Source organism: Camelina sativa, chromosome 12 (assembly GCF_030686135.1).
Source record: "Camelina sativa cultivar CO46 ecotype springtype chromosome 12, ASM3068613v1".
Taxonomy (NCBI): domain Eukaryota; kingdom Viridiplantae; phylum Streptophyta; class Magnoliopsida; order Brassicales; family Brassicaceae; genus Camelina; species Camelina sativa.
Genome location: NC_141891.1, coordinates 36,532,246 through 36,558,136, shown reverse-complemented (window position 1 = coordinate 36,558,136; position 25,891 = coordinate 36,532,246). Strand labels below are relative to the sequence as shown.

General features: G+C 35.7%; 5 protein-coding genes, 1 long non-coding RNA gene and 2 pseudogenes across 7 annotated transcripts; 1 reads left to right on the top strand and 7 right to left on the bottom strand.

Moving 5' to 3' along the window:
- Positions 1-914: 914 nt before the first annotated feature.
- On the bottom strand, positions 915-1,517 carry LOC147933188 (uncharacterized). The gene is made up of 2 exons (XM_087477327.1): positions 1,241-1,517; positions 915-1,195 (listed from the first exon to the last, which is right to left on the bottom strand). The coding sequence occupies exons 1-2, from the start codon at positions 1,515-1,517 to the stop codon at positions 915-917; spliced, it is 558 nt and encodes a 185-aa protein (XP_087333453.1).
- A 227-nt stretch (positions 1,518-1,744) lies between these two features.
- Positions 1,745-5,288, bottom strand: LOC147933187 (uncharacterized). The gene is made up of 3 exons (XR_015574873.1): positions 4,716-5,288; positions 4,380-4,445; positions 1,745-2,363 (listed from the first exon to the last, which is right to left on the bottom strand). It is a non-coding gene; the product is annotated as an uncharacterized LOC147933187 (long non-coding RNA).
- LOC104729757 (DCD domain-containing protein NRP) lies at positions 5,253-8,033 on the top strand. The gene is made up of 5 exons (XM_010448758.3): positions 5,253-6,356; positions 6,464-6,564; positions 6,672-6,755; positions 7,400-7,510; positions 7,645-8,033. The coding sequence occupies exons 1-5, from the start codon at positions 5,618-5,620 to the stop codon at positions 7,684-7,686; spliced, it is 1,077 nt and encodes a 358-aa protein (XP_010447060.1). The 5' UTR covers positions 5,253-5,617; the 3' UTR covers positions 7,687-8,033.
- Positions 8,034-8,616: 583 nt separating this feature from the next.
- Positions 8,617-10,015, bottom strand: LOC104729747 (uncharacterized). The gene is made up of 5 exons (XM_010448747.3): positions 9,854-10,015; positions 9,535-9,616; positions 9,342-9,444; positions 9,001-9,190; positions 8,617-8,918 (listed from the first exon to the last, which is right to left on the bottom strand). The coding sequence occupies exons 2-5, from the start codon at positions 9,613-9,615 to the stop codon at positions 8,903-8,905; spliced, it is 390 nt and encodes a 129-aa protein (XP_010447049.1). The 5' UTR covers position 9,616; positions 9,854-10,015; the 3' UTR covers positions 8,617-8,902.
- A 1,890-nt stretch (positions 10,016-11,905) lies between these two features.
- LOC104754189 (DNA-binding storekeeper protein-related transcriptional regulator) lies at positions 11,906-13,129 on the bottom strand. Its single transcript, XM_010476326.2, has one exon. The coding sequence runs from the start codon at positions 13,127-13,129 to the stop codon at positions 12,176-12,178; it is 954 nt and encodes a 317-aa protein (XP_010474628.1). The 3' UTR covers positions 11,906-12,175.
- A 4,628-nt stretch (positions 13,130-17,757) lies between these two features.
- LOC147933186 (mediator-associated protein 3 pseudogene) lies at positions 17,758-18,173 on the bottom strand (annotated as a pseudogene). Its single transcript, XR_015574870.1, has one exon. The product of XR_015574870.1 is annotated as a mediator-associated protein 3 pseudogene (transcript).
- A 99-nt stretch (positions 18,174-18,272) lies between these two features.
- LOC104729766 (uncharacterized) lies at positions 18,273-19,524 on the bottom strand. Its single transcript, XM_010448769.3, has 3 exons — positions 19,186-19,524; positions 18,547-18,786; positions 18,273-18,438 (listed from the first exon to the last, which is right to left on the bottom strand). The coding sequence occupies exons 1-3, from the start codon at positions 19,386-19,388 to the stop codon at positions 18,393-18,395; spliced, it is 489 nt and encodes a 162-aa protein (XP_010447071.1). The 5' UTR covers positions 19,389-19,524; the 3' UTR covers positions 18,273-18,392.
- Positions 19,525-20,138: 614 nt separating this feature from the next.
- Positions 20,139-25,413, bottom strand: LOC147933185 (uncharacterized; annotated as a pseudogene).
- Between the last annotated feature and the right edge of the window lie 478 nt (positions 25,414-25,891).

Below are 25,891 nucleotides of genomic sequence, written 5' to 3'. Positions count from 1 at the left end.
ATATATTGTGTAAATAATCTAAGATCAGTTGTTAAGATCATAGAGAAAAAAAATAGGAGAACTAATTATGGTGTTCTTCGAATAAATATAAAGTGAAAATAATGTAAGATCAGTAGTTAAGATCTTTTGTTAAAAAACTAGTTATTGGGAGAACATGTTTAAGATCATCAGATTTAATAATATAATATTCATAAATATTTCACAAATTATAAAAACTTATAAAATAACATTTAAATTGCTTACTTATAAACTTGAAAATAAAATGTTAAAAAAACTAACATATTACATATTACCAAATTTATTCCATATATGCTCTATCAAATCCTCCTTTAATTTCTGATGTGCTTGTCGATCACGAACTATTGTATGGCCATCACCTAAACCCTCAAGATTTGTACACATATTAACTGAAAACAAAAGATCCGGACTATTTCTGGTTCCATCTTCTTGTTGGAATTCATGTGCGTCATAGAGTGTGTATGAATCTCGTTCATCTTCGACAATCATATTATGGAGTATGAGACATGCTCTCATAATATATGCAATCTTACCCTTTGACCATAAAAGAGATGGATTTTTAATCATGGCGAATCTAGATTGTAGGACTCCAAATGCACGCTCAACATCTTTTCGTGCACCTTCTTGTTTTTCTGCAAACAAACGATGTTTCGGATGTTGTGGTTGTGGGATGGATTTAACAAATGTCGCCCATTCCGGGTAAATACCATCCGTCAGATAGTAAGCCAAATTATATTCATTTCCGTTGACATAGTACGTAACTTCGGGAGCTCGACCGTAAATAATGTCATTAAATACTGGTGATTGATCAAGAACATTTAAATCGTTACAAGTACCTGGAGCTCCAAAAAATGCGTGCCATATCCAGAGATCTTGTGAAGCTACCGCCTCCAAAACTATTGTTGGTTTACTGGTGCCTCGTGAATACATTCCTTTCCAGGCGGTTGGGCAATTTTTCCACTTCCAATGCATACAGTCGATGCTCCCAACCATCCCGGAAAACCCCGCAGTTCTCCGTAAAAGAGTAGCCTTTGAAGATCTGCTTGTGTGGGTCGGCGTAGGTATTCAGCGCCAAACAAGTCAACTATTCCGACGACGAAATGTTCCAAACATTTACGAGAAGTCGATTCAGACATACGTAGATATTCGTCAACCGAGTCCGCCCCAAGCCCATATGCTAGTAATCAAATTGCAGCAGTACATTGTTGTATCGGTGAGAAACCATTCCGGAAAGTTGCATCCTTTTTTGGTTTAAAATATGGAACTTCTTCACTGAGAAGATTGACAATACGCAAGAACAATGACTTGTTCATGCGAAACCGTCGGCGAAATTGCTTCGTCGTGTAAGTCGGATTATCACTAAAATAATCGTTCCACAAACGTTCGTGGCCTTCTTCCCGTTGTCTATCGATATGCGTACGTGTAGTCTTTTCCTCCGGAATTTGCTCTTCAGCAGCTTCAAATTGATTATTAAATTGCTCTTGGAAAAATTGGTTCATACTATCATTATTTGGATCATAATGATAGTGAAATTTGTTAAAATTGTTGGAAGAAGAAGCCATAGCAATAAAGAAGAAAAAGAATTATTTGTTGTTGTAGAGAGAAGCAAGGAGGAAGGAGCAAGGAAGAAATGTTTATTTTGGTGCAAGGAGCAAATGTTTGTTTTTGATGAAAAAACATTGTGCTCTTCTCATCTCATATATACAAGTGATGAAACTAAAATCCAAAGAAACAAAATGATACTAAACATCACGGGTTCACATACACACATCAACATTCACGGGTTCACATACTATCAAACTAGTCTAAACAAAAATCCAAACAACATCCACACATCAACATTCACGGGTTCACATACACACATCCGAAAACAAACAACATCCACACAACAACATTCACGGGTAGACATACACACATCCGAAAACAAACAACATCCACACATCCGAAAACAAACAACAACCACACATCCGAGACATTACTTGAGCTGGTTCACGTGGTCAGTCAGCTGTATCACTTGGTGTTGGAGCTGGATCACTTGATCCTTCAGCTGGATCACAAGTACCTTGAGGTGGATCATTTGGTCGTTGAGCTGGATCACCTGTTCGTTGAGCAGATTCAGTTGAGCTGGATCAATCGCAGGAGCTGGTACGTTGAGCAGGTTCAGTTGAGCTGGATCAATCGCAGGAGCTGGTACGTTGACCTGGTTCCGGAGGCTTGTGAATCCAATCGCAGGAGCTGGTTCTGGAGGATAGTGACAAGTCTCAGCCTCCTCTGATGACTCAGTACTATAGTCTAATGGGCTGTTTATACCATAGTCATAATCACGGTCCATTTCTTCGTTCAACCTGAAACCGAAGCATATAGCATATTAAAACAGTTAAACATGGGTTCATATAGCATACAGCATATTAAAACAGTGAACAACAAACATAAACATTGATCCATTCTAAACATTGAATCACATATAAAACATACACATTCATGAAAAACATTTAGCATAAACAAAGAAAATGGATTCAGTAAAAACATAGATTCGCTTAGACAACAAACAAGATAGTCAGGGCGCATACATAACTAAACATAGCATATTAAAACAGTTCCGCCATTAGTTTCTTTTTCAATGCTTTTTCATCTTCGTCTAGGGTTTCATTCTTGGCAATGAGAGTGTCAAGAATGGACATCTTTTGGAGTTGTTTCATGCCCTCTAAATCCTTCTGTTTTATCTCCCACATGTGACTAAACTGTTCAGATGGTGCAGCCTTCTCTTTGCCTTTGTTCCTCACTCTTTTCGTTGCCTTGATGCCCGCGGGTCTGCTCTCATGCTCACCAACGACAGAACCCGTAGATGGTGTAGCTTCATCAGCTTTTCTCTTGCTAGAACTGGTTGTCTTCGGAGTGGGGTTCATAGCCTCAAGACTTGTCCATTTCTGTTCATAGCGTAGAACATTCCAAGCATACTCCATACTGAACTTCTTCTTGTACCGGTTAGTGTAGATTTGGTGAGCATTTTGTAAAACATCTAGATCGTTCATCCCACTAGCTCTCTCACTCTCTGCCTCTGCAAAAGCTCCACAGAACTTGCTCACATCCTTACTGATTTTTTGCCACCTTTGTCTACAATGGTCAGGGCGCCTAGGCTCAGCACCATCACGGACATGATTACTTGTTTCGTAGTAGTCTCCTATACGGATCCAAAAGGACCCTAACTTTTGCCCATTCCCAACAACTGCATCCTTCGATGTGTTTAACCAGCCGCTTATTAGGACTAAGTCATCTTGGGTGGACCATAGCCTTCTCTCCCTTCGCTGTTCTGCTGTCTCTTCTGTTTGACTAGGAGCTTCACTCGGCTGTGAACTTGGTTGTGAACTTGGCTGTTCACTCGGAAGTGAACTTGGTTGTGAACTAAAATAAGGAATTTGAGAGGAACCAATGTTTACATTGGGAGCAAAGCTATCATATGGGAAGTTAAGAAGGCTAAAGTAGGGTTGAGACTGATTGTTAGGAGTATTGTTTGATTCCATAGCAATCAGAATTAAACAAAGAAAAGATATTGTTCGAAGGTGGATGTTAGAAGAGAAGTAAAAGTTATGATAGATTGGAAGAAAGAGCCAAAAAGAAGGATGATAGAAGAGAAATATAACAAGATGGACTTAAGAAGCAAAGCGGTTTGACGAAAATATAGAGAAGTTAAGAAGCCATCATTTAATCAAAAGTTAGGAGTTGTTAGGGAGTTTTAATTGTAAATAACAACAACCTACTTCAGTCAAATCAGTAGTAAATAAAAGTCATTTACTATTTTTTCTAAGTAAATCATTCAAAGATTTGTTAACTACTCAACTATATTTGGTGAAGCATTAATAAGTTTCAAACCTATCACAAGTTTGAATATTTTTTTCAGTTTCACAAGTTTGAAAATTTTACAAATTTTTGACAGTTTTAAAAATAGCAGACAGTTTCACAAGTCCTTACACACACTCAAACCTACAGAACAAAACTACAATCACAACGACAAGTCAAATCTAACCAAAACTAAGAGACATACAAACAAACCAAATGATAAAACATCCGACACCACAAAACGAAACCAAAAACAGACCAAAACAAAGATGGTGAGACAGACATACCAAAACAAAGAAACACTTACTTGACAGTAACTATGTCTAACATCCGACACCACAAAATGAAACCAATACCAAACCAAAACAAATATGGTGAGACATAAAGACCAAAACAAAGAGACACTTACTTGACAACAACAATGTCTAACATCCGACACCACAAAACCAAACCATAACCAATTATGATCACAGAATAAACACTAATATCACAACTCAATTCAAGAATCCAACCTTGCGACTAACCTTTATCTTTCGAGCAAACGCAGATTTCTTGAAGAATCCGGTGTAGTTTCCACTTGTTGACCTCACCTACAAACTCCGAGACAAAGAAATTTCAAGTTTAATTCATCAGTTTTATTGTTGATACAAAAATCTAAATACAACTCTCGGAATTCAATCATAGATAGATATAGATTAATCCCAAATCCTATACTATAATCGTATAATGATTAATCCCAAATCCTGTACTACACTGAAACCTAATCGTTTACCCTAAACCGAAATCTTACAGATTTGAGATTAACCCTAAATCGATAAAACCTAATTCAAAGATTGAAAGAGGAAACGACTGTGACAAACCTTCTCTGTATGACCGGAGATTTGCCCGACAAAGGAGAGGAGGAGACAAAGGCGAGTCGGTTTTGATTTTGATTTCGATCGAGATTTGGTTTCGATTTGCCAAAAGCCGGACAACGGAAACGACGGAGACAACGACGGAGACAAGGAAGGAATAGGACGGAACTAGCTAAGATCCTTTCGATTTTGGTGTTTATATTGCCGGAAAATGGAGCTTCGGCGGCAAGGATGGCGAGAACGAAGCTGTCGCCTTTTCCAGAAGAGAAAGAAACCCTAGACACGATTTGCTGCGAATGAAAGAAATGAAAAAATTAGCCTTCTCTCCCTTATTTTTTCGACCAATCAGAGGAGAGGAAAAATATTAGAACACCCTTTGGATCAGTTCTGAACCAAGATCAAAAATATTGATCTAAGCCCACTATTTCTTATTTTTATTATTTATTGGGCTTAGAACAGGGGAAAAGTTATCCCATTAAAGATGGCCTTAAGTATCCTTTGTACTATTTTAATAGTTATCCATATTTAATAAAGGAACTTACTTTTTACTAATCCACTTTGTCAGATTCACACGCAACCTTGAAAAGCCCAAAAAAAAATTAAAGAAAAGGGGTAGTGTGAGTTGTGACGTTCCTGGAAATTTCTACTGGATGACACAGTTGCTCCAATTAAAAGCGTACAACTTTTTTCTTCATTCTTCTTTTTTCGTTTATAAATATTTTTCTCACCCAATTTTCACCAATTTCCTCTACTTAAAAACCAACCCCTGCTGATCTCCAAATACACTTCATCAAAAACCTTCACCCAAAAAGATCGCGTAAAGCTTTCAACTTTTTGTTAATCTCAGATCGCAAAAATCAGGATTTTTTTTCCTTCTTGTAAAAGATCAAACAGAGAAGAAGAAGAAGATGGAGAATAATCAGCAATCTTTTTGGCAGTTCAGCGACCAGCTGAGAGTTCAGACACCAAATCTAGCGAACCTGTCGCTCAACGACTCGATCTGGAGCACCAACTCCGTCTTCAAAGAGCGTCGAAACTTAGACATCGCCGCATCCGCCGACAAGAACAACAACAGCCAGATCGACTATTATCTGAACCAGAATCAGAAGAAGAAGACAGGTTCCGACTCCAACTGGAGCTGGAAGTCATCTTCTGGTCCAAACAACGACAACATGGGTTTGGGTTTCGGACCCGTGGGATCAAAATCCGCCGTCGATGATTTAAACCCAATCGACAGATTCAACACCCCGTTCAACGACACCTGGAAATTCAACTCAGTCAACGTCAACGTTAACGGTTACGCACCACCGTCAGGCGCCGTTAACGGAGACTTCAACAAAGGGGTTTACACGTCGATGAACAAGTATGGGTATAACGTGAATCTAATAAAGCAAGGCAACAACAAGGACAAAGGAGTCGATGAAGATCATCCTAATCATCATCATCATCAGGTTCAGAAAGGTGGGAAGAAGAACAGGAAGAACAATAGCCAGAGGAACGAAGACGACAAGATTAATAATGGTTTGGACAAGAGGTTTAAGACTCTTCCTCCAGCAGAGGCTTTGCCGAGAAACGAAACCATTGGTGGTTACATCTTTGTCTGCAACAACGATACCATGGAAGAGAATCTCAAACGCCAGCTTTTCGGTATTCACCTCATCTCTTTACTCTCTCTCTCTCTCACAATCTCTCTCTCTCTATATATATATATATTTGTGTTTCTGATATTATTTTTGGGGATGTAATTTGTTTAGGGTTGCCACCAAGATACAGGGACTCGGTGAGAGCGATAACTCCGGGACTTCCTCTGTTTCTTTACAACTACTCCACTCACCAACTTCATGGAATCTACGAGGTTTCCTTTTGCACAGCACAATCTTTCGTGTTTTTCTTTTTACATTCCGACGAATTGGATACTTATAGAAGAATGGTTTAAAAATGGGATTAACAAATAAAATTCAGGCAGCTAGCTTCGGAGGAACAAACATTGAGTTGAATGCTTTTGAAGACAAGAAATGTCCAGGCGAATCTCGCTTCCCTGCTCAGGTACTATACATACTACTGCTACGTTTCTATAAGCTCTTCTTGTCTATAGGCTTGGGCAAAGTATCCGAATCCGAAGATTCGATCCGAAACCCGATCCAAAAAACCCGATCCAAATCCGTATCCAAAATTGTAAAATACCCGAACGGGTTCTAAATCTTTAAATCCGAAAACCCGAATCTGAACCCGATCCGAACCAAACTCCGAACGGGTATCCGAATATACCCATATTATTAATATATAGTAGTAATATATTAGTAATATTTATAATTTTAATAATATAAGTATCCAAAATATTTAGATTTTTAGATATTTTCGATAATTTGAAGTATTTAAACTGTATATTAGTAAATTTGGTAAAAAATACTCTACATTTTCAGATATATTACGTATTATTGAATAATTTAGACTAAATTAGATACTTAAAATTTGAATTTTGTGAACTTCGGGTAATCCGAATCCGAACCCAAAATATCCGAACCGAATCCGATCCGAACCCAAAGTATAGAAATACCCGAACGGGTCCTATACATCTAAATCCGAAAACCCGAAAACCCGAAATACTCGAACCGAACCCGAATGCCTAGGAAAGTGTGTTTTAGGGATTTCTAACAAAATTTTGGGGTTTATTTTCAAAAAAAATAAAGGTTAGGGCCATAACGAGGAAAGTGTGTTTGCCACTGGAAGAAGATTCTTTCCGACCCATTTTGCACCACTACGACGGTCCTAAGTTCCGGCTCGAACTCAGTGTCCCTGAGGTACTCTTTTTTTTTTTTTTCCTTCATAACTCAAATCTATTAGTAATGAAAAAAAAAAAAAATCAATCTATTAGTATGGCTTTTTGCCACTTCTTGTGTGTTTTCATTCATTCAAAGTCTTTATGTTTTGGCAGGTTCTTTCTCTATTGGACATTTTTGCTGACCAAAACCCTTGAAGTTAGTATACACTAATGAAGAACACTAAATAGTGGTTTGTTGGTTACTTGAAATCCAGAAAGAGAGGGAGAGTGAGAAAGATACCCGATTATATATATATTTACATTATAAGGAGGAGTATTAATAATTGTCTGAAGCAATGGTATCGTATTACTACTAGTTTATGGGTTTCTTTACTACAAGTGTTTCCCAGAAACCAGAACGTATGGGAGATTAGAGGATATGCTATTTTTGTGTGGGATGGATGAAGAATACATCTCCACTTTGTTTTGTGTAAATTAATTAAATAAAAAAACATTGTGTACAACCCAAGATACGGAGAAATGAGATGAACTCTTGTTATCCATTTGTGTTTTCTTCTGTTATTATTGATCTCTTCTTCTCACCCTAATCTATCTTAATTTTCATTTTAAACTATTCGAAATTATAAATGAGAGCGTGTGTGAGAGAGACTTGATCATGTTAATTTTGTTTCTCTTCTTCTCTAAGGGTGGGTGATTCTTGGTTATGATAACATGTTCATTGATTCATAGTGGAGCTTCTAGTGACCGAGACGTACTATGGATGGTCTAAGCCTTGACAACCCGTAAAATCTTGCTTCTCTAGCCTATATGAGTTTAAAATATATATAAAAATAAAATAAAAGAAAGTACCTACTTTTTGAAGAAAATACATTTGGTGCAAGTAGATTATTTCTTCTTCTTCTTCTTCTTCTTCTTTTCCACATTCCATGATTATTAGGCTACATAGCATATGTTTTGGTATATGCATGCATGATCTTAGACTAGTCACTACATATATTTCCCTCAATAACTGAGGCAAAACATATGATCGTGGAACAATTTAGATAATACTATGTGATCTGTTTTCTTAACAACAATTGAGAGAATAGCATTTTTCTCTATTTCCTGCCTAACCAGACACTGCTGTACCAAGATCAATTATGTCGTACCAATTTGAACCAAGAGTTCCGGCAAATTAAAATTCTCACACCAAAGATCTACATAATCGATATGTCAAGCACAAGCATATCTGGCGATGGACAAAAGACAAAAAGGCAGAAGAAACAATGAGATGTTATATAAAACGATAACACTGCATGGCATAATCGGGAAGATCATCTTATAAAAATTAAAGAAACTAAATCTCTGTTCCGAGCTAGTCTGAGCCACACCGACCAGAACCGAGCAAAACAGTGGACATGAGATGCCGAGTTCACTTGGACCGCCTCCTTCAAACACGAAAGAAATGCATGAGTATTAAGCATGGGATACACAAAGCGTTAACTCTTTAGACTCTGTACTAAGTAAAACCTTTTCCGTGATTTCTTTTTTGAATTCTTGTTGCAGATTTCAGACAGAATCTCCTCAGTGCCTATAGTACCATCTACATGCGTTTCCACCAAGTTACAACTATCCAAAAGGCTGAGTTGATGAACAACACTTGGGGCAAGACAAGTATCATCTTCTATCTTTTTTCTTACATTCTCCATTAGCACAAGCCCTGCGATATGTACCATACTTAAATCAAAGATGAAAAGCTTCACCTTCACAAGAAGTAACTATTCACGGTGTTTAACAGACAGTAACAAAGTTCAGTTGGATAGTGCGACATTTTCAAAAACAAGGGAGTCTCGGAAGTTAGAAGAGAGAACCTAGAGCTCGGAGCAACTTAAGATCAAATTTGTCAGCTAGTTCTTGGTGACCACTTATTATGGCGCGTTGAGTGGCTAACTTCTTTAAGCTGATGAGCAAATCCTGAAAAATTAAAAACATTGATCAATATGTTTGCTTGACTGAGGAAAGAAGGAGAATTGATGGCTTTGTATATATATATTAATATATTACCAGTTCAGATTCTGAGAGAGAGCAAAACCAAGTGAGATCATCCGTCCTATTGTTCTTCAAGATTTGGCTCAATTCCTCCATCCTAATAGAAGAAGAGCATCCAAGATATTCACATAGATTTAGAGTTGTAAAACCATTCACTGCACAAGGGTAGAGACAAGAGATACCCTTCTTTCTAATCCTAATATATATATGCGCAAATACTTTACTAAACTAATGGGAAAAGTTAAGAAAACCTTAGCTAACAAGAGTCTAAGAGGAGGTAAGCATTATTAACTGACTAACACACCATACATATATAAAATCAATCGTTACTCACCTTAACCGAATCAAACAGACTCAGATGATGAAAAAAGGCCTATCCTCCTCGAGTGGACTTAGGGGAGACAAGAGCGATGTAAACGATAAACCCTGATTAGAATTTCTGTTTTTTATGCAAAGAAGAGAAGATGAAGAGATACACTACTCTGAAACGAACGTCGTCGTTTCAAATTTGTACGTATATATATATATATATATGCTGAAACAACGTTTTGGCTTCCCTTGACTAATAGAGAACTTAAAAGTGTGACATTCGGTTTGGCAGAAACCTATTAAACCGGGCCGACAATTTCGGTTTTCCGTTTCAAATCAAATCTGTGAGAGTTTGTAAACCGATCCGCGAATTTTATATATATATATATATAATTATATATCATCTGTTACACGCCTCTGTAATCAAATCAAATCAAACCAACCAAACCATATACGACAACTTTTCTTTCAGTTTCTTGTTTCGTCTATTCTCTTCTTCTTCTCTAGGTTTCTTTTCTTCTTCTTTACGTTTCTTGTTTGGATCGCCGCCATTAGAGTTGCCGGAAGTTTCAGAGATTACAACCATTATGACGTTTGTTTGAAGTCAGTCAGCACAATAAATTGATTCAAAGCGAGTTCAAGTTTTTATCCAACAAATAAAATGGTATGTATTTACTATTGATAACCCATAATCCATCAATGTATCATTTTTTTACTAATTAATTAGTATAACGACCAGTTAAAAGTAAAGCAACTTGGTTCTGCTCCCAGACTATTTTCACATATCTGAACCAAGATTTCATTAATTTAATTTGTTCATATTCTGGAAGCACAATGGGTCTTGTTAAGTCAGAATGTGATATTGAAACTTCGTTAAACGTAGCTATAACTGAAGATTACATTAGAACTAGTTTACAGTTAATCCAGTTCGTTATCTTTTTTCTTTATTCATTTCATGATCTTGTTTATAGGTATATTCAGGTTGCAGACCTTTGCTTTTGTATCAAGTAGTCTTTATGTTTTATCAACTTGATATATGGTATAAATTCACAACTACCGTTTAACTAAACCGATTTGTTCAGCTGCAGATCCCTAAACCATGATTTCATATTTGCTAGAACCACCACTGGGATCTGTTATGTTTGTTCGTGATCACTTGTAGAGGAGTATAATAAATTCAAAAGCCAAGAAACAGTTGCCAAACCAACCAAGCGTCTCTTACAGCTTAAGAGTTCTATAGAAGACTAATTCTGTAAGAGTATTTTTATAAAAATGGTACCTTACATATTACATTGTGCAAAATGGTTACTCTTGAGGCTTAATCTCTAGCAGAAAACTAGACCGAAGCAAATCAAAATAGTTAGCCAAAGAAAACAAACCAAAAGTCGATTGTAATATACATGTGGTTGAATAACTTGGGTGTCTGTAGGAGTCATCATGATGAACTGACGAATAAAGCTGATAAGGTTACTTGGGTAGTTAAGGAAAGTGTTGCAAAACTTGCACGGATGTAATACCATATATAGATATCATCATTACATGGTCGTCTGGATTGTTTTGTAGTGCATAACCGAATTTTGCACCATACGATTTTACAGACTACAATATCAAATTTACATCATAAGATTATTACAGTATTGCAGCATACTGTGATCCGGCTAATGCACAGCGATATCAAAGTTAAGAAGTTAACAACGGCATCCAAGTCAGAGATCAAGATGATTATGCAGAATGATATCATAATGCAGGCATCATATCTAGTTATGTAAAACTTAAAAACTACGTGAGGAGTTTAGCATTTTAAATGTGTAGTCCACAGGAAAAAAAATAAGACCACAACTGAAAGCATATAAAGAAAACTATGTAGAGCATCTTAGAACTAAGCGCTAAGAGCTTGCTCACATAACAAGTTCATGTTAGGATATGCCTTTCCTATATTTATTTTATAAACGTAGCAATTTGGTTCCTCTTTGTTTTCCATTCGTGAGTCTTTGTACAGAAATTAAAGGAACGTGCGGCTTTCAAAAAGTTATATCTCAATATGTTTAGAACAGAAACTACTCTACTGAATCGAGTGTTTAAAGGCCATTCCAAGATATCAAAAACATAAAATATCAGTTCACAAAAAAGGAAGACAAAGGGGTCTTATAATACCCAGTCAAGTATCCAACAGAAGGAGCAAACACACAACATCCGACTGAAAAAAAACAAAATAGAACATAGCAAGACTAAAGTCTTAAACGCCAAAACGAACAAGTTCACAATGTTACCAAGAAACTAAAAGCCGCAAAATGCAAACTAAAAAGGGGTAAAAAACGTTCCACCAACAAACCACCCGCTTTTTCATCTACTTACCAGAAGTAGATCCACCATCTTGTTTGAACATCGTTTTAGATGCGTCCGCTAGTACGTCGATCTTCATAAGACAAAGCTCCTCATCCACGGACTTTATTTTCTTCATTTTTTCCTCCAACACTAGCTTCTTTGGTCCATCTTTGACCTTATCCCAACAAGCAATCCAAGCGACTTCATCTAAAAAAGAATTAGGATTCACAGACTTGTAGAGAGAGAAGATCTCTAGAGCAGAAGATAAGGAAGGGGTTATGACATGTCTCTGTGGCTTTTCGTTTTCTTCATCCTTGATTCTTCCTTCAAGCTGTTCTTGACGCACCTTCTTAGACTTACAAGGCAAGATACCATCAGTCCCCCAAATCTTTCTGGACAAATCGAAGCAAGTCTGGTCAAAAACTTTTGGAAACACGATCTGTTCTTCTTCAGTTATTCCCTTTTCAAGAGACTTGAGAATCTTTTCATCAAACTTTCTCCTCAAGTTCCGGACTTTGGTTACTAGCTGATCTTTAGAAGCATCGAAACTGAGTGATTTCTTCACGTATTCGTAGAAAGCATCCATATTCTCAGTAGGGTTTCCAGTCTTGGCAGTGAAGTCAATGATACGATGAAGCAAAAAGACATCATCATCTTCGCTGAAGATCCTAGCAAACAGATTCTGCTTTGGCTTTTCATCGCTTTTCAGATCCTCACTCGTCTTCATCTTCTTCTTACTCCCTTCCTCTGTTTCCTCCAAAGGACGCTTCGCCTTCGCCTTCGAGCTCTCCGGCAGAGTCTCCACGTGAGTAGGTGTGGTGGTTGTCTTCGAACCAGAATGCTTGCTCACGACAACATCATCGGAAGAAGAGTCAGACTCTTCACTAGAAGAAGAACCAGATTCGGAACCAGACTCTTCTTCGGATGAAGAAGCCACCGGAGGGTTCTCAATTTTTTCGGGCTGCTTTGGTGCCATGATCAATCTCTGCGCGCGGGTTGCAAGACTCTTCCACTTCTCTTTGCCTCTCTGTCAATTTTAGTTTGCTCTTTTGACGTTTTTTTATAGAATGAGAGTGACGCTTTAGGGTTCTTCTAGTGATATGTTTTAGTTGTACCCTTAGCCGTATATTGGAAACAGAATTAACATCAATTACAATTAGCAAACAATTTTGGAAATGAAAACTTTTTAACGGCTGGGATTAAATCTCGTTTTTGTGTAAAAAATTTAGGGCTAGGATTAGGTATATATATCTTTTAGTCTCTTCCGCTACCTTCGTATAGTTGGCATTTACTAGATTTTCATTTTTTCATTCTTCTATTTATTCCCACTAAAATTTTGAAAAAAAAGAAAAATCAAAAGCTTCGAGTCTTCGACCATCACGACATCATGTCTTTCCGTCTACCATCACCATATCCAAAAGCTTGGACTACACAAAGATCTTTCACCCGTAACCAAGTTCACGATTGTTACAGTTTTGTTTTTAATAAATCTTTGCATGTCTAAATGTCTTTATTGTCGTAGACCTCAATTTGATATTTGGCACAAATATTTATACATGTATAGAGAAATTGGCTATTCATACATTTGTAATCATACTTTTTTTGTTTTCAACATTTAAATAAGACGCAAACATGCATCAACGTTATGATTATAATTAATATCTCACCATAATTACAAAGAATGAATTAACAACTGTTTCGCTTATGACATATACTACTCCGGTATTGATGTTTATAAGTTTTTACACATTTTAAAAAAACAATGATTACTGAATTTAAATATATTTTTTCTTTGACTAAACAGATATTATTTAATTTTAAACCAATAACAATTCAAAATAAAATATTTTCAATGATTACTTTTTGAAATTTACAAAACATCAATCTTTGTGGGACAAAAAAAATATCCCAAAACATTAATCTTTGTGAGACAGAGGAAGTATATCTTAACATTTTGTAAGTACATTTTTGTACATCCATTTTTTCCCTTACTTGGGTTGGTTTTTCTTTTAAAATCAAAACCGATTACCAAAATCGGATCTTCTCAAAGATATGTATGATATCTTATTTTGCTAAACTGATTTTCTTATTCACAGAATATTGCAACATTAATTAAAGACTAGGGATTGGACCCGCATGTACATGCGAGGTTATAGTTTATAAACAAATTTATTTGATATAACATTTATAATCAAACTCATAGTAATTGAGAATTTAGTTTATTTTTGGTTTTGTTTATTAATGTTTGAAAATTTGAAACAAGAATGGTTTCACCGTTTCACCAGTATTTTAAAATTTGGAACGACATAATGGTTGGACTAGGAACAAACTAAACCGGATAAATGATTGGTTAGATTTCTATTAAATTTGTAAAATATCAACATATAAAATCATTAACAATGATGAATTCTTGTTTGAGACAAATACAAATATTTAGGTGTGGACGTAAATCCCTTTTCGTTTTGTCATATTCCATTATGACCTACACTCGTTCTCAAATTCCTATTGCATAAGAGAATTCATTACCAATATGGGACATTCTAGATATGAGACAAATATGTATTTCCAATTGAAAACCGGACGGGACGGAACGAAAACATAAATTCTCTAACTCCCATATGGAATAAACATAAATATAATTCAGAATATATTTATATATTATATGTTATAATAAAAATATTACAAAATTGATTGACTTCTTTATACTTACTATTTTATATATGGTTCACCTATATTAAATTACGTTTTTTCTAGATTTGAACATGTGGTACACCGAAAGATAACTTTTTGTTTTATTGTATTTGGAATATATTTTATTTTTGTTATATTTTAAATCTTTTAAGTGTTAGTCAAAGCGTTATAGTATTGTTTTTTTATTCGACTTGTTATCATATTTACCATTATTAAATTTAAATTTTTATTATTTAACAAAGTGATTTGGTAGTTTTCTTTGTTTGTAGTAATTTTTATTACTCCACATTAGTGATTTTGTTTTAGTTTTCGTATTCGTTTGTTATATTGAAAATTTTGCAATATAAGCTTTTATGATTAAATTTTATTTAATTATTATTATTAGATATATATAAATTTTTTTTCTTTTCAAAGTATACTAAAAATCCATAAGTTTGTAAAATATACCAAAAGTTTCATCAAATTTACCCTTTATAAAACTCTACCTTGCTAAATATTTTTTTTTTCGGATTGAAATATTCGAGCACTCAGATCCACCCAGCCAGAAATTTTGGTTAAATTGAGAGGCTTCAAGATGGATAATAATTAATATTGAACAAAAATGGGGAAATAAGTAATATATCAACCACCCGCAATTCTTTGCAATTGAATTTGAGTCGCATAGTGATTCCTAAAGTCTTGTTTAGTTGAAGAAGGAGTTTAGAATGAGTGAGCTAGTATATATAGTTATCTCTTTAGTATGGTAATAAGACTCCATTAATGATTCAAAGGTCAGGAATTCCAATAATATACATGTACTTTTCATTTGAGGGTTACATGAAAATTTTAAGCATGTACTCTCAAATATTGTTAAACAATGTAGATGGCAGGATGTCATGTATCTTATACTAATCGTTTTCTTTATTTGCCTTTGTTTGACATGTCCAATTATCAATGTTTTCAGTTTGTGTTATGTACAGAATAAAAAAAAACTGATATAACAGAGAAGCTAGAGCTAGAAAAAAAAGAGAGATAAGAATAACAATATATGACTTGACCACTTCTGTATTATTTTTTTCAACATTCATTCTGCTATTAGTTCTAAATTTCTAAATTACAGGTACATAAAAAGACATGATGACCAAAAATACAAAAAATGCCACATACAGTCGTTCATGTCATTAGGAAAATAAATTGAGATTGGTTGGCTAGAATCGAACACTTGTATAAGTGAAGCCAAACCTTTCGATGCTTTTCCATTCTCATGGAACAACCAGTTTTTCCTTTCTAACTGAAACTCTGTCATGATGTGTTGTACCATTTCACATATCTATGGAATACAAAGGAAGCATTTTGCTAGAGTCGAATAAAGATCGTGATGAGGTAAAAAATATATATTTGCTTGATGAGTCTCAACGGAGTTGTTTTAGTTCATCACCTGCCATAATAGAAATTCAGTTCAAGTCAAGAATGTTTAGATGGTGAAATGGTTAAACCTGACAATAAATATTCGTTCACTAATCCAAGTTACATATTTTTCTAAATTCTAGTGTTAATTTTGTGATGCAACCCCAATTTCATCTGCTCAAACAAATATAGTGTATTTTAAATAACTTATTGTTGCCAATGTTTTCGAATAAAAGCATTTGATAAAATTGATGAACTCTAAAGCTTGTTTTATACTCCCTCTGTTTCATAATATATGAAGTTTTAGTTAAAACACACATATTAAAAAATAGTTATCTGTAAAAACTTTAACCAATCATAAACAAGACTGCATAATATAAAATATAAAATTAATCTAAAAATTACATAAAAAGTTGGAAACATCCTATATTATGAAACAAAAATATATCTCTAAACATCCTATATTATGAAACGGAGGGAGTATTTTTTTTACTATGTTATAGAATTGTATCTTGAGTTGATAATATGTCTTAAGAGATATACTACACAAATCACATGTCACTTTTTGTAACGGCTTCCATTTTATTTTTTATATATTTTGTGACAATTGATTTTTTTAGATGGATTATATGACACTCTGGTTTGCAGAAAGATTTAAAAGAATTGGCTTGGTCATCTATGTCATAAAAGTGCACTTAGGTCAAGGATTCTGAGAGAACTCTAGAGTTAATTGTGTTTGAGAAGTGACTGTCGGAATGTACGAGTGAAGACATATCAAAGAGAGACATAATGTGGTGGGTGTTACAGATTTTTTTTTTGTAAGATTCTTGTTCATAATCTTTTTTAAAAAGTGTGACCCTTGCAACGTTTTTGTTTTAGATCATAACTTTTAATTGAATTGATTAATTAATATATTCTTTATTTAAATAAAGTTTAATAATAAATCTGTGTAGTATATCTTTCTTAGAATTAATGTTTCACTTCAATATTATTTTTATGATTAGAATTTTATAAATACAATTACGTAAATTTTACTCCACCAAACATTAAAATCTTAATTCTATTAACTCTGAAATCTATTCTAAATTTTGGAATACAAACATTTTTTGGTAAAATTTGAATAATAACATTATTACTAAAATAATATTATTTTTACTATTAAGTTTTTTTTAATTTATTTTACTTAATTTATTTTTATATAGTTATTTATTTTTATTGTTTACTCAAACAAAGATATATTATTGTAATTTACTATTTAAATTTTTTTTATTTATTTTACTTAATTCAATTTTATGTAGTTATTATTTTTATTAATTATTAAAAATTATATTATTATTGTTTACTATTTTAAAATTTAAATAGTTTTACTTAATTTGTTTTTTTTCTTTATTGTTACTAATATTAATTATAATATAATATATAAAATAGATTTTTAATAAAAAATAAGATATGAAGGAAAGAGAAAAGAAAAAAGCTAACTTTGTATAGATATGGATGCTATTTTTTCTAGTTTCAGATTAGTCAAGATTCGAAATAACAACTCATGGTTTAGTTTAAACTTAAAAAAAAAAAACATTTGCGGCAATAATCACTGAAATCAATCACCATACAGTTTAATTTTATCCAATTTCGGGTCAACAAAAAAAAGATAAAGCCCTTTAGATTGAAACACTCGACTCTTTCTTCGTCGGAAGCTTCGCAATCTTATTGCCTACCACCTTTATTGCTTCTTCTATGAAATTTTCAACTACTACTCTCACGATGACCTTGTAAGGATCTTGAGAGAGATCGAGATCCAATTCAACTGAAGCTTGTTCTCGCGCCTTGATCTCTGTCATCTTGTACAAATTCGACTTTTTCAAGATCTTCTTCACCGTCTTCTCTATTTTCCTCTGCAGATCCTTATCGATCTCCACCTCTTCTCTCGCCACTTCTTCCTCCATTGATGATGATGATGTTTCTCGACGCCGTCAAATATACGATAGGGTTTTTTTTTGTTTTTTTTTTCGGAGTCGTTCCTTAGACGAGAGAGAGAATGCTCATTAACGTTTTAAAAAGGGATTTTTAACTACTGGGCCGATAATATGTTTAGGCCCAACAAATTACACATTCCAAGAAAAAAAAAAGTTTTTTGTTTTTTTGGGATATGATGATGATGTATCTCACTTGTTGAACTTGGTAGAAGAACTTGTTGGCTTTTTTTTATTGCTGCAAAACAAACAAAAGAGAGAAGAAGAAGAAGAAGATGATCCATTTTTATTACTCTACTACAACAAGGTTCTCAAACTATATTGACAAATCACACATGAAACATACCTAATCGGTGGTGGATCAGCGGTGTCGGATTTAGAGTCACCACCACGACCAAACGCAACCTCGTCCATGCTCTGTCCTAAGCGGCGGTATCTACCTCCGGACTCGACAAACGCGGGACAAGGCCGGTAAGCCTTAATGGGCCACCAACCGAAACCAGGGACAGTTGCAATGCCACCTTGAATCCGTCCGTCACCGTTACAGCCACTCTCTTTCTCCTCTTTCCCACACCCTCTGCAACCACTGTTTCATTCCACCACCTCTCTCGTTAGTCTAGAGACTCAAGAATATCCAATCTCTCTCTCAAGTCAACAAACATAAAAGATATATTCATCCTTTCACTAAACAACAAAAATACAAGAAAAGCAGTTTGTAATTACACCTTCTGCAACCACTGTTACCACATTGAAAGACTAAGAGACGCCCTTGATTACAATATATCTCCAAAATTGAAGTATCATCCTTTCATTAAACAACAGAGCAGAGTTCTAAAAAGGAGTGGATTCTTTTATCACTTTCGAATCAGAACCCTTAATCTAAAATCCTTAACAAAATCAAAACGAAATTGGATTTTTAACTGGGGAATATAGTTTCAAGTTTTTTTACCAATGGGATCCATGGAAAGAGAAGCAACAAGGGTACCTGAAAGTGAGGTCGCCGTCGTCGTTGTCACCACCAGTTTCTATGACGGAGGCCGGCGAAGAAGAAAGAGAGAGTAGTGTGTGATGATTTGATGAGTTGTTGAGGATGAGACTGCTCGAGCTCGGCCATGGCCTTGATTTGTGACAACCATTGTTGAAGACGAAACATCGTGGCAGAGATATTGATGAAATGGAATTCGCCATCTCTCTTTCCTATGTGAGCTTAAAAGAGCAGCACAGAGGAGAGAGAGAGAGACCCCCGAGAAGATGATATTGGCCACAAACCCCAAAACTTGTATTCCTTAGGAGTATTATTATATTTTACTAGGTGCTTCCCCACGTTGTCGTGTAGTTGACACTTTCTTGTTTTTTTTGGTATTTTTTATTTTCTCTTTTGTATTATTTTGTTTTAGTTAGGCATATACGGGCTTTGCCGTCACTTTTATTTATACACTATATGTTTATACCATTTCGTTCAGATGTGTATAATTGTGGCGTTTATTTTTTATGAATTATGAAGATGTTCTTTCTTGCTTTTGAGGATCCAATCTTATCATTGACTGATATTGTTTCCAATACATTTATTGTATTATAGATTTTCTAATTAACTGCTTATGTAAACCCTTCATACGTTGATGTTGCAATAATAAGTTATTTTTTAAAAAATATCTCCGTGTAAGTGATTATGTTTGTATGCCCATGTTTTGGTCTAATATCAATAAGATCGTTTCTGTTTTTCTTTAGTTGGCTTTGAAACCAATATTGAGTTAAGCAAATAATGGGTCGAATTATGGTGTTAATAAGTAATATAAATTCTTATGTATATATATATTGTATATATGTGACTATAAATTTAGCTAACTAAAAAATTATGTAATATTTAAATACAATCTTGAACATATATATATATATATATATATATATTTTTTTTTACTCAAATAAGAATTATATTACTTAAACATAGTCATTACATAGTTGTTCGATTAGCCATTCAGGCTTTGTACAAGATTCTACATAATAACTGACATCTTGGCATCCAAATTTTGCTAATGTATGAGCAACAACATTACATGATCTCTTAACAAAAGTACAAGGAGATGTTTGAAATTTTGACCTCCAATATTGAATATCACAGATTAAGTTCAAGATTGCCGCATTCACATACTGCCCATTCAATATTTTAATCAGTAGTTCACTATCACCCTCGAAAATTATGGAAGTATACCCTCGTATCCACGCATGTTGTAGTACCAATAAGAGGGCTTTTGCTTCTGCTTCCAATACCGATTCTGAAACTGTTAATTTAGCTGCTCCCCAAGTCATGGCTTCTCCCTGATGGTTCCGAATTATCCATCCACCGGAAGTGGTATGGTTGTGAGGATTAAAGCCTGCATCAAAATTACATTTGAACATCGGATAGGTTGGGTTAGTCCAAGAAGATATTTGTGGACTGCAATGTATCGGACTCATATTTTCATTTTGAAGAACTGTGTCTGTCCATTCTTTCGTTTCAGCAATAGCTTTCAAGACAGTAGATGTAGGACTCTCTCTGAAACCCTCAAAAACCACACTATTTCTTGCTTTCCATATTCGCCAAAGTAACCAAAAGGGTAAATAGGCCTCTTGTAGATTGTCCGTATGCGTGGCTAAAGTTAGTAAAAAATCGATAGAAGCCTCTGCATCTGTGTGCAATTGATTTGTGTATTGTGTGGAAATATTAGACATTCGCCAGGCCATTTTAGCAAAAGGGCAAGTGAAAAGAGCATGGAGGATTGTTTCATCATTCTGATAACATCGTGGACAACATGCTGGAATGGTCATGCCTCTAGATCGTAATCGAACTGTTGTTGGGAGAGCTTTAGATAGGACACGCCACAGAAAGTTCTTTATCTTTGGTAGAATTTTAAGTTTCCATATTTTGTTTTTCAGTTCAACTGAACCATAAGGAATAGCTGGTAAAAAGTCAGGATCCAGATTGTGAGTGAGGAGCCAATATCCCGATTTAACACTGTATTCTCCTGAAAAAGTGTAGTGCCATATCAATCGATCTGGTTTTTCAATCTGCGATAGATACAAGTCCTTAATAGCTGTTTTATCCTCTAGTATGATGTTTGAATCAATATAATTTGTGTCCCAAATACGGTAATTGCCAATTTTCTTTATAAGTGCCGCCGTGGTAAGATTACTAGTTGGGTTAGTTGGTGTGATCGAACGAGGTAGATGTCCTGGAAGTACATTATCCTGTCCTAAACGAATAGACTCACCATCTCCAACCACAAACCATGATCCTTTTTCGATTAAATCTATCCCATATAATAAAGAAGACCATCCATAAGACTGATTTTTTGTTCCTTTGCATCTAGTAGATTGTCATCCTTATAATATCGAGCCTTCATGACTTTTGCAAACAGAGAATTAGGATATTTGAGCAATCTCCATGCTTGTTTGGCAAGCAAAGCATCATTAAACTTCTCCAAATCCCTGAAACCCAGACCTCCCTCTTTTTTCGAATGTTTGAGTCTGTTCCATGATATCCATGGAATCCCTTTTTGGTTAGAATTCCTATCCCACCAGAAATTCATTAACAGAGACTCAATGTCTGATATGACACCCCTGGGCAGCTTAAAACACGACATCGCATAAACAGGCATCGAGACAGCAACAGATTTAAGCATTACTTCCTTTCCTGCTGGTGACAGACGTCTTGAAGTCCAATGTGAAGTTTGTTTCCTAACTCGATCAATAATAAATGTGAACATTTCTTTTTTCTTCCTCCCGAATTGTTCTGGAAGTCCTAAGTATTTACCACCTCCACCATGGTTTGGTATGTTAATAATTTTCTTCAGCCTCTCCTGAGTTGAACCATAAACCCGAGATCCAAATGTTATCATTGACTTCGATTTATTAATTTGCTGACCCAAATAATATTCATATATGTCAAACACATCCTTTAAAGCTTAACAATTCCGTTTATTCGCTTGACAAAAGAAAAGAGAATCGTCAGCAAACTGCAAATGAGTGATACGTGGAACACCATTCCCTATCTTTATCCCTCTAATATCTCCATCTGCAACTCTTGAAGTTATAAGGTGACTTAAGATATCAGAACAAAGTATGAACAGATATGGAGAAAGAGGGTCTCCCTGACGTATTCCTCTTTCTGGTCTAATATTACCATGTGGTACACCATTGATTAAAACAGAATAATTAACTGATTTAACTGCAGCCATTATCCATTTTATCCACTGATCACAAAACCCAAACACCTTCATAGTAGTTTCTAAAAAGTTCCACTCAACTCTATCGTAAGCTTTGCTAACATCAGTTTTAACCGCCATATAAGTCTCTGAAACCCGCTTTCGAACTTTAAGAGAGTGCATCACTTCATGAGCAATCAGTACATTGTCCTGAATGATACGTCCTGGAATAAAGGCTGCCTGCGCTTCGGATACTATTCCATTAAGATGTGGTTTCAGCCGTTGAACTAAACACTTTGATACTATCTTGTATAGTACGTTGCAAAGGGCTATAGGACGATAATCCGAAAGAGTGGTGGGGTTATCAATCTTCGGAATCATACAAATATTTGTATGGTTGATACTCGGTTTCATAACTGATGTTCTGAAAAAAGATTTGACCTCCTCTGTTACATGTTTTCCAACAGTGTCCCAACAACTCTTGTAGAAACGAGCTTTAAGTCCATCAGGTCCTGGGGATCTATCGTCTCCAATTAGACAAACTGCATCATAAATTTCTTTGTCACTGAATTCTCTTGTTAAACTGATATTTATGTCCTCTATCACTGTCGCTTTAAAATCAGAAAATTCCAATGGAGAAACGAAATGACCATTTGAAGCATACACGTTGGTGAAAAAGTCTTGTGCATGGTCTCCGATTTCCTTGTCACCACGGTAAACATTTCCTTGATAGTCCAGGATAGAGATGATTCGATTTTGGGCATATCTACTTTTGGCAGAGGCATGGAAAAAACTAGTGTTTCGGTCCCCCGCTACCATCCATTGATTACGACTCTTCTGTTGCCAGTGTTTTTCCTCATCCACATAGGCTCTCACAAGGGCATCATGAAGATGTGGAATCCTTTGTCGCATAGATCTTTGTGAACTTTCCATTGCTGTATTTAACTGTCGTTGAATTGACCTTATTCTGTATTCAGCATTGAGTTGAGATCTACGCTTCAGGTTTGCCAAAGCCTGTCTACAACTTGAAATCCTTTGTCCGATTGGAATGTTGATATTGTCGTTTCTCATTGTCCAGCCTTGTTCAACCACCGATTTAAATGTAGGAATATCACACATTCGCTTGTCAAAGTGGAAAGTTCTTCGACGATTATATTGATTATTATGAAAGTGTAGTAATAGAGGCTTATGATCAGATCCAGCATACTCCAAAAAATTAAGTTCAGCATTGGGAAAGTTTGCTCGTCCTGATGAATTGCTCATTGCACGATCCAGACAACAATGTATGGTATGTTTATGTCTTTCCCCCACCCATGAGAATCTGTCATCTCTAGAACGAATATCCAGAAGATCACATGACGATATCATATCCCTAAATTCTCTGAAAGTCCATTCAGCTCGAGTTGGTCCACCTATATTTTCCTGGTTTGAAATTATCTCATTAAAATCTCCCAATAGAAACCAAGAATGTCCTCTCGAAGTTGACAGTTCTTTGAGTCTTTCCCATAAATTATGTCTTTCACTTTGGACAGGGTGCCCATACACACAAGACAAATAGAACCAGTTATTATTAATAGTTACAGTGGTGTCAATGAGTCTCTCATCCTTGGAAATTAAGGATAGAGACACATGATATTTCCACATCAAAGCCAAACCACCACTCCTACCTTGAGGGGGTACAATTATTAAGTTAGAGAATCCTAAATCATCCTTAAGTTTACATAATACATCACACTTATTTAAAGTTTCTGAAAGAAAGAGCACATCACACTTAGTAATTATACATAGTCTTCTAAGACGAGATTGAGTCAGCGGCGGGCCAACGCCCTGACAGTTCCAGGAGAGGACTCTCATATTGGATCTGGGGGTACCGGGCCCCCCGCGCGTCCGTCAAATCCATTAGGAGCCGAACAAGATCCCACTGAAACTGTTGGTTTACCTTTCTTACGGATTTGGCTCAGGACCGCCATCTCCTCAGCAGCTTCGGCTCTGTTAAACTCTCCCTCAAATCTCACTCTCTTACGCTTCAGGAAAACAAACTCTGATTGAGCATTGTCACTGTTTGCGTCCAGTACATCCGTTCCCTGGATGTTTTTCCCCTTGTATTTAGCATGAAGATAACGAAGTCGTTCTGCGGTTAATTCAGTATCTTCAAACAGGCTTGGTAGGGTTGAAGTTGATACAGAATGAACTCCTACAGATGGTGAAGACGGTGCAAGGGGAGGAGGCATTTGTAGACCAGGAATTAGAGTCGCAGGATCCACCGTTTGCAGAGTAGGAGTTGTAGACATATCGTTTCCTTCATCAAAATGATCATTCCCTCCATGATCATTGTCCGAGTCATCATGATCAGACTCATCATTCGCATCAAAGGACAATGGGCACTCCTTGGCATCATGTTTCAAGGAGCCACATTTTTTGCAAAAGTTGCGTAACTTCTCATACCGAAACTTAACTATTGTGTTTTCTCCCACAATAAACTGGATGTTCTTTTGAAACCTAAGAGGGTTTTCAGGATTCCAATCTATTTTAACCCTGACAGCCCCTACTTGATTGACATTTTCATCATAGTCTACTTCCGTAACAAACGCTAAACGGTTCCCTACCCACCTAGCCATTGCATTCGTAAGATAAAGGATAGGAATACCTTGAATTTGAACCCAAAATGGAATGATTTGCATTGTTTCTTCACTGATGTTAGGGAACCATCGGTGGGTGGATAGCATCCAATCGTTAAAAGACCAGGGGCCTCTACGAAGCACTAAGTTCATTGATTCTTCAGTTTGAAAGCGGAATTGGACACGTCCTCCATCAATTAAACGGCCCACACATTCTTCCGCCAGACCCCAGACCCTGGGCATTTGTCGTATGAGAGCGCGGAGGTTCTGCTTGCGTGGGTTCACCGGCGTGACAACAACAGAGTAACGATTGATGGCTGCCGCTCTGGAAGTGAACTCTGGAGGGAGAACAACCGGTGTATCATCAATTCCAAGATCGAGATCTTGGATTGTTTTCCGTAAATAATCACTCATGGTTTGGGTTATCGAGATTTGAGAGTGGGAAATCGGGTGGGTAATCGGAAAAAAACGAGGGAAGGGGAAGGTTTTATAGTTGATCCATGGCGGTTTTGGTTGACAGTTACTCCCTGCAAATGGAGGAGCCACAAAACCGTCAATTGAAACAGACGGAATATAACCGCCAACAAAGGAAATAAAGTTTGGAATCGGAAACTTTGTGGTCGGAAAAGAACTCCGGATCACACATGTAATCGGAGAAACGAACCGGTGTGACAGAGTACCACTGTCGCACTCAGAATCGCCTCGGGAGAGAGACGACATATTTTTTTTTTTTATATATATTTTTTTTTTATTTGTGGGAGGAATGTATGAAATAATTGGATAGAAGTTATTTTTGAGTTAAATGACATTTAATGTCTTTAAAGTGAGTTAAATATTAATAAGTTTTTATATGTGTCTTGACTTTTTTAAAAAGGAATACCAAGTGTTTCCT

Bases quoted from the DNA above. Each gene is read 5' to 3' on its own strand.
- LOC104754189 (XM_010476326.2), bottom strand. From the start codon at position 13,129: ATGGCACCAAAGCAGCCCGAAAAAATTGAGAACCCTCCGGTGGCTTCT.
- LOC147933188 (XM_087477327.1), bottom strand. From the start codon at position 1,517: ATGAACCAATTTTTCCAAGAGCAATTTAATAATCAATTTGAAGCTGCT. The intron at 1,196-1,240 runs GTTTCTCACCGA...TTTGATTACTAG, and splicing joins GGATGCAACTTTCCGGAATG to CATATGGGCTTGGGGCGGAC.
- LOC104729757 (XM_010448758.3), top strand. From the start codon at position 5,618: ATGGAGAATAATCAGCAATCTTTTTGGCAGTTCAGCGACCAGCTGAGA. The intron at 6,565-6,671 runs GTTTCCTTTTGC...AATAAAATTCAG, and splicing joins AACTTCATGGAATCTACGAG to GCAGCTAGCTTCGGAGGAAC. The intron at 7,511-7,644 runs GTACTCTTTTTT...ATGTTTTGGCAG, and splicing joins TCGAACTCAGTGTCCCTGAG to GTTCTTTCTCTATTGGACAT.
- LOC104729766 (XM_010448769.3), bottom strand. From the start codon at position 19,388: ATGGCGAATTCCATTTCATCAATATCTCTGCCACGATGTTTCGTCTTC. The intron at 18,787-19,185 runs GTACCCTTGTTG...GGAATGAAACAG, and splicing joins GACGGCGACCTCACTTTCAG to TGGTTGCAGAGGGTGTGGGA. The intron at 18,439-18,546 runs GTATGTTTCATG...TTTGTTTTGCAG, and splicing joins GCTGATCCACCACCGATTAG to CAATAAAAAAAAGCCAACAA.
- LOC104729747 (XM_010448747.3), bottom strand. From the start codon at position 9,615: ATGGAGGAATTGAGCCAAATCTTGAAGAACAATAGGACGGATGATCTC. The intron at 9,445-9,534 runs GTAATATATTAA...TTAATTTTTCAG, and splicing joins CTCTCTCAGAATCTGAACTG to GATTTGCTCATCAGCTTAAA. The intron at 9,191-9,341 runs GTTCTCTCTTCT...TACATATCGCAG, and splicing joins TAAGTTGCTCCGAGCTCTAG to GGCTTGTGCTAATGGAGAAT.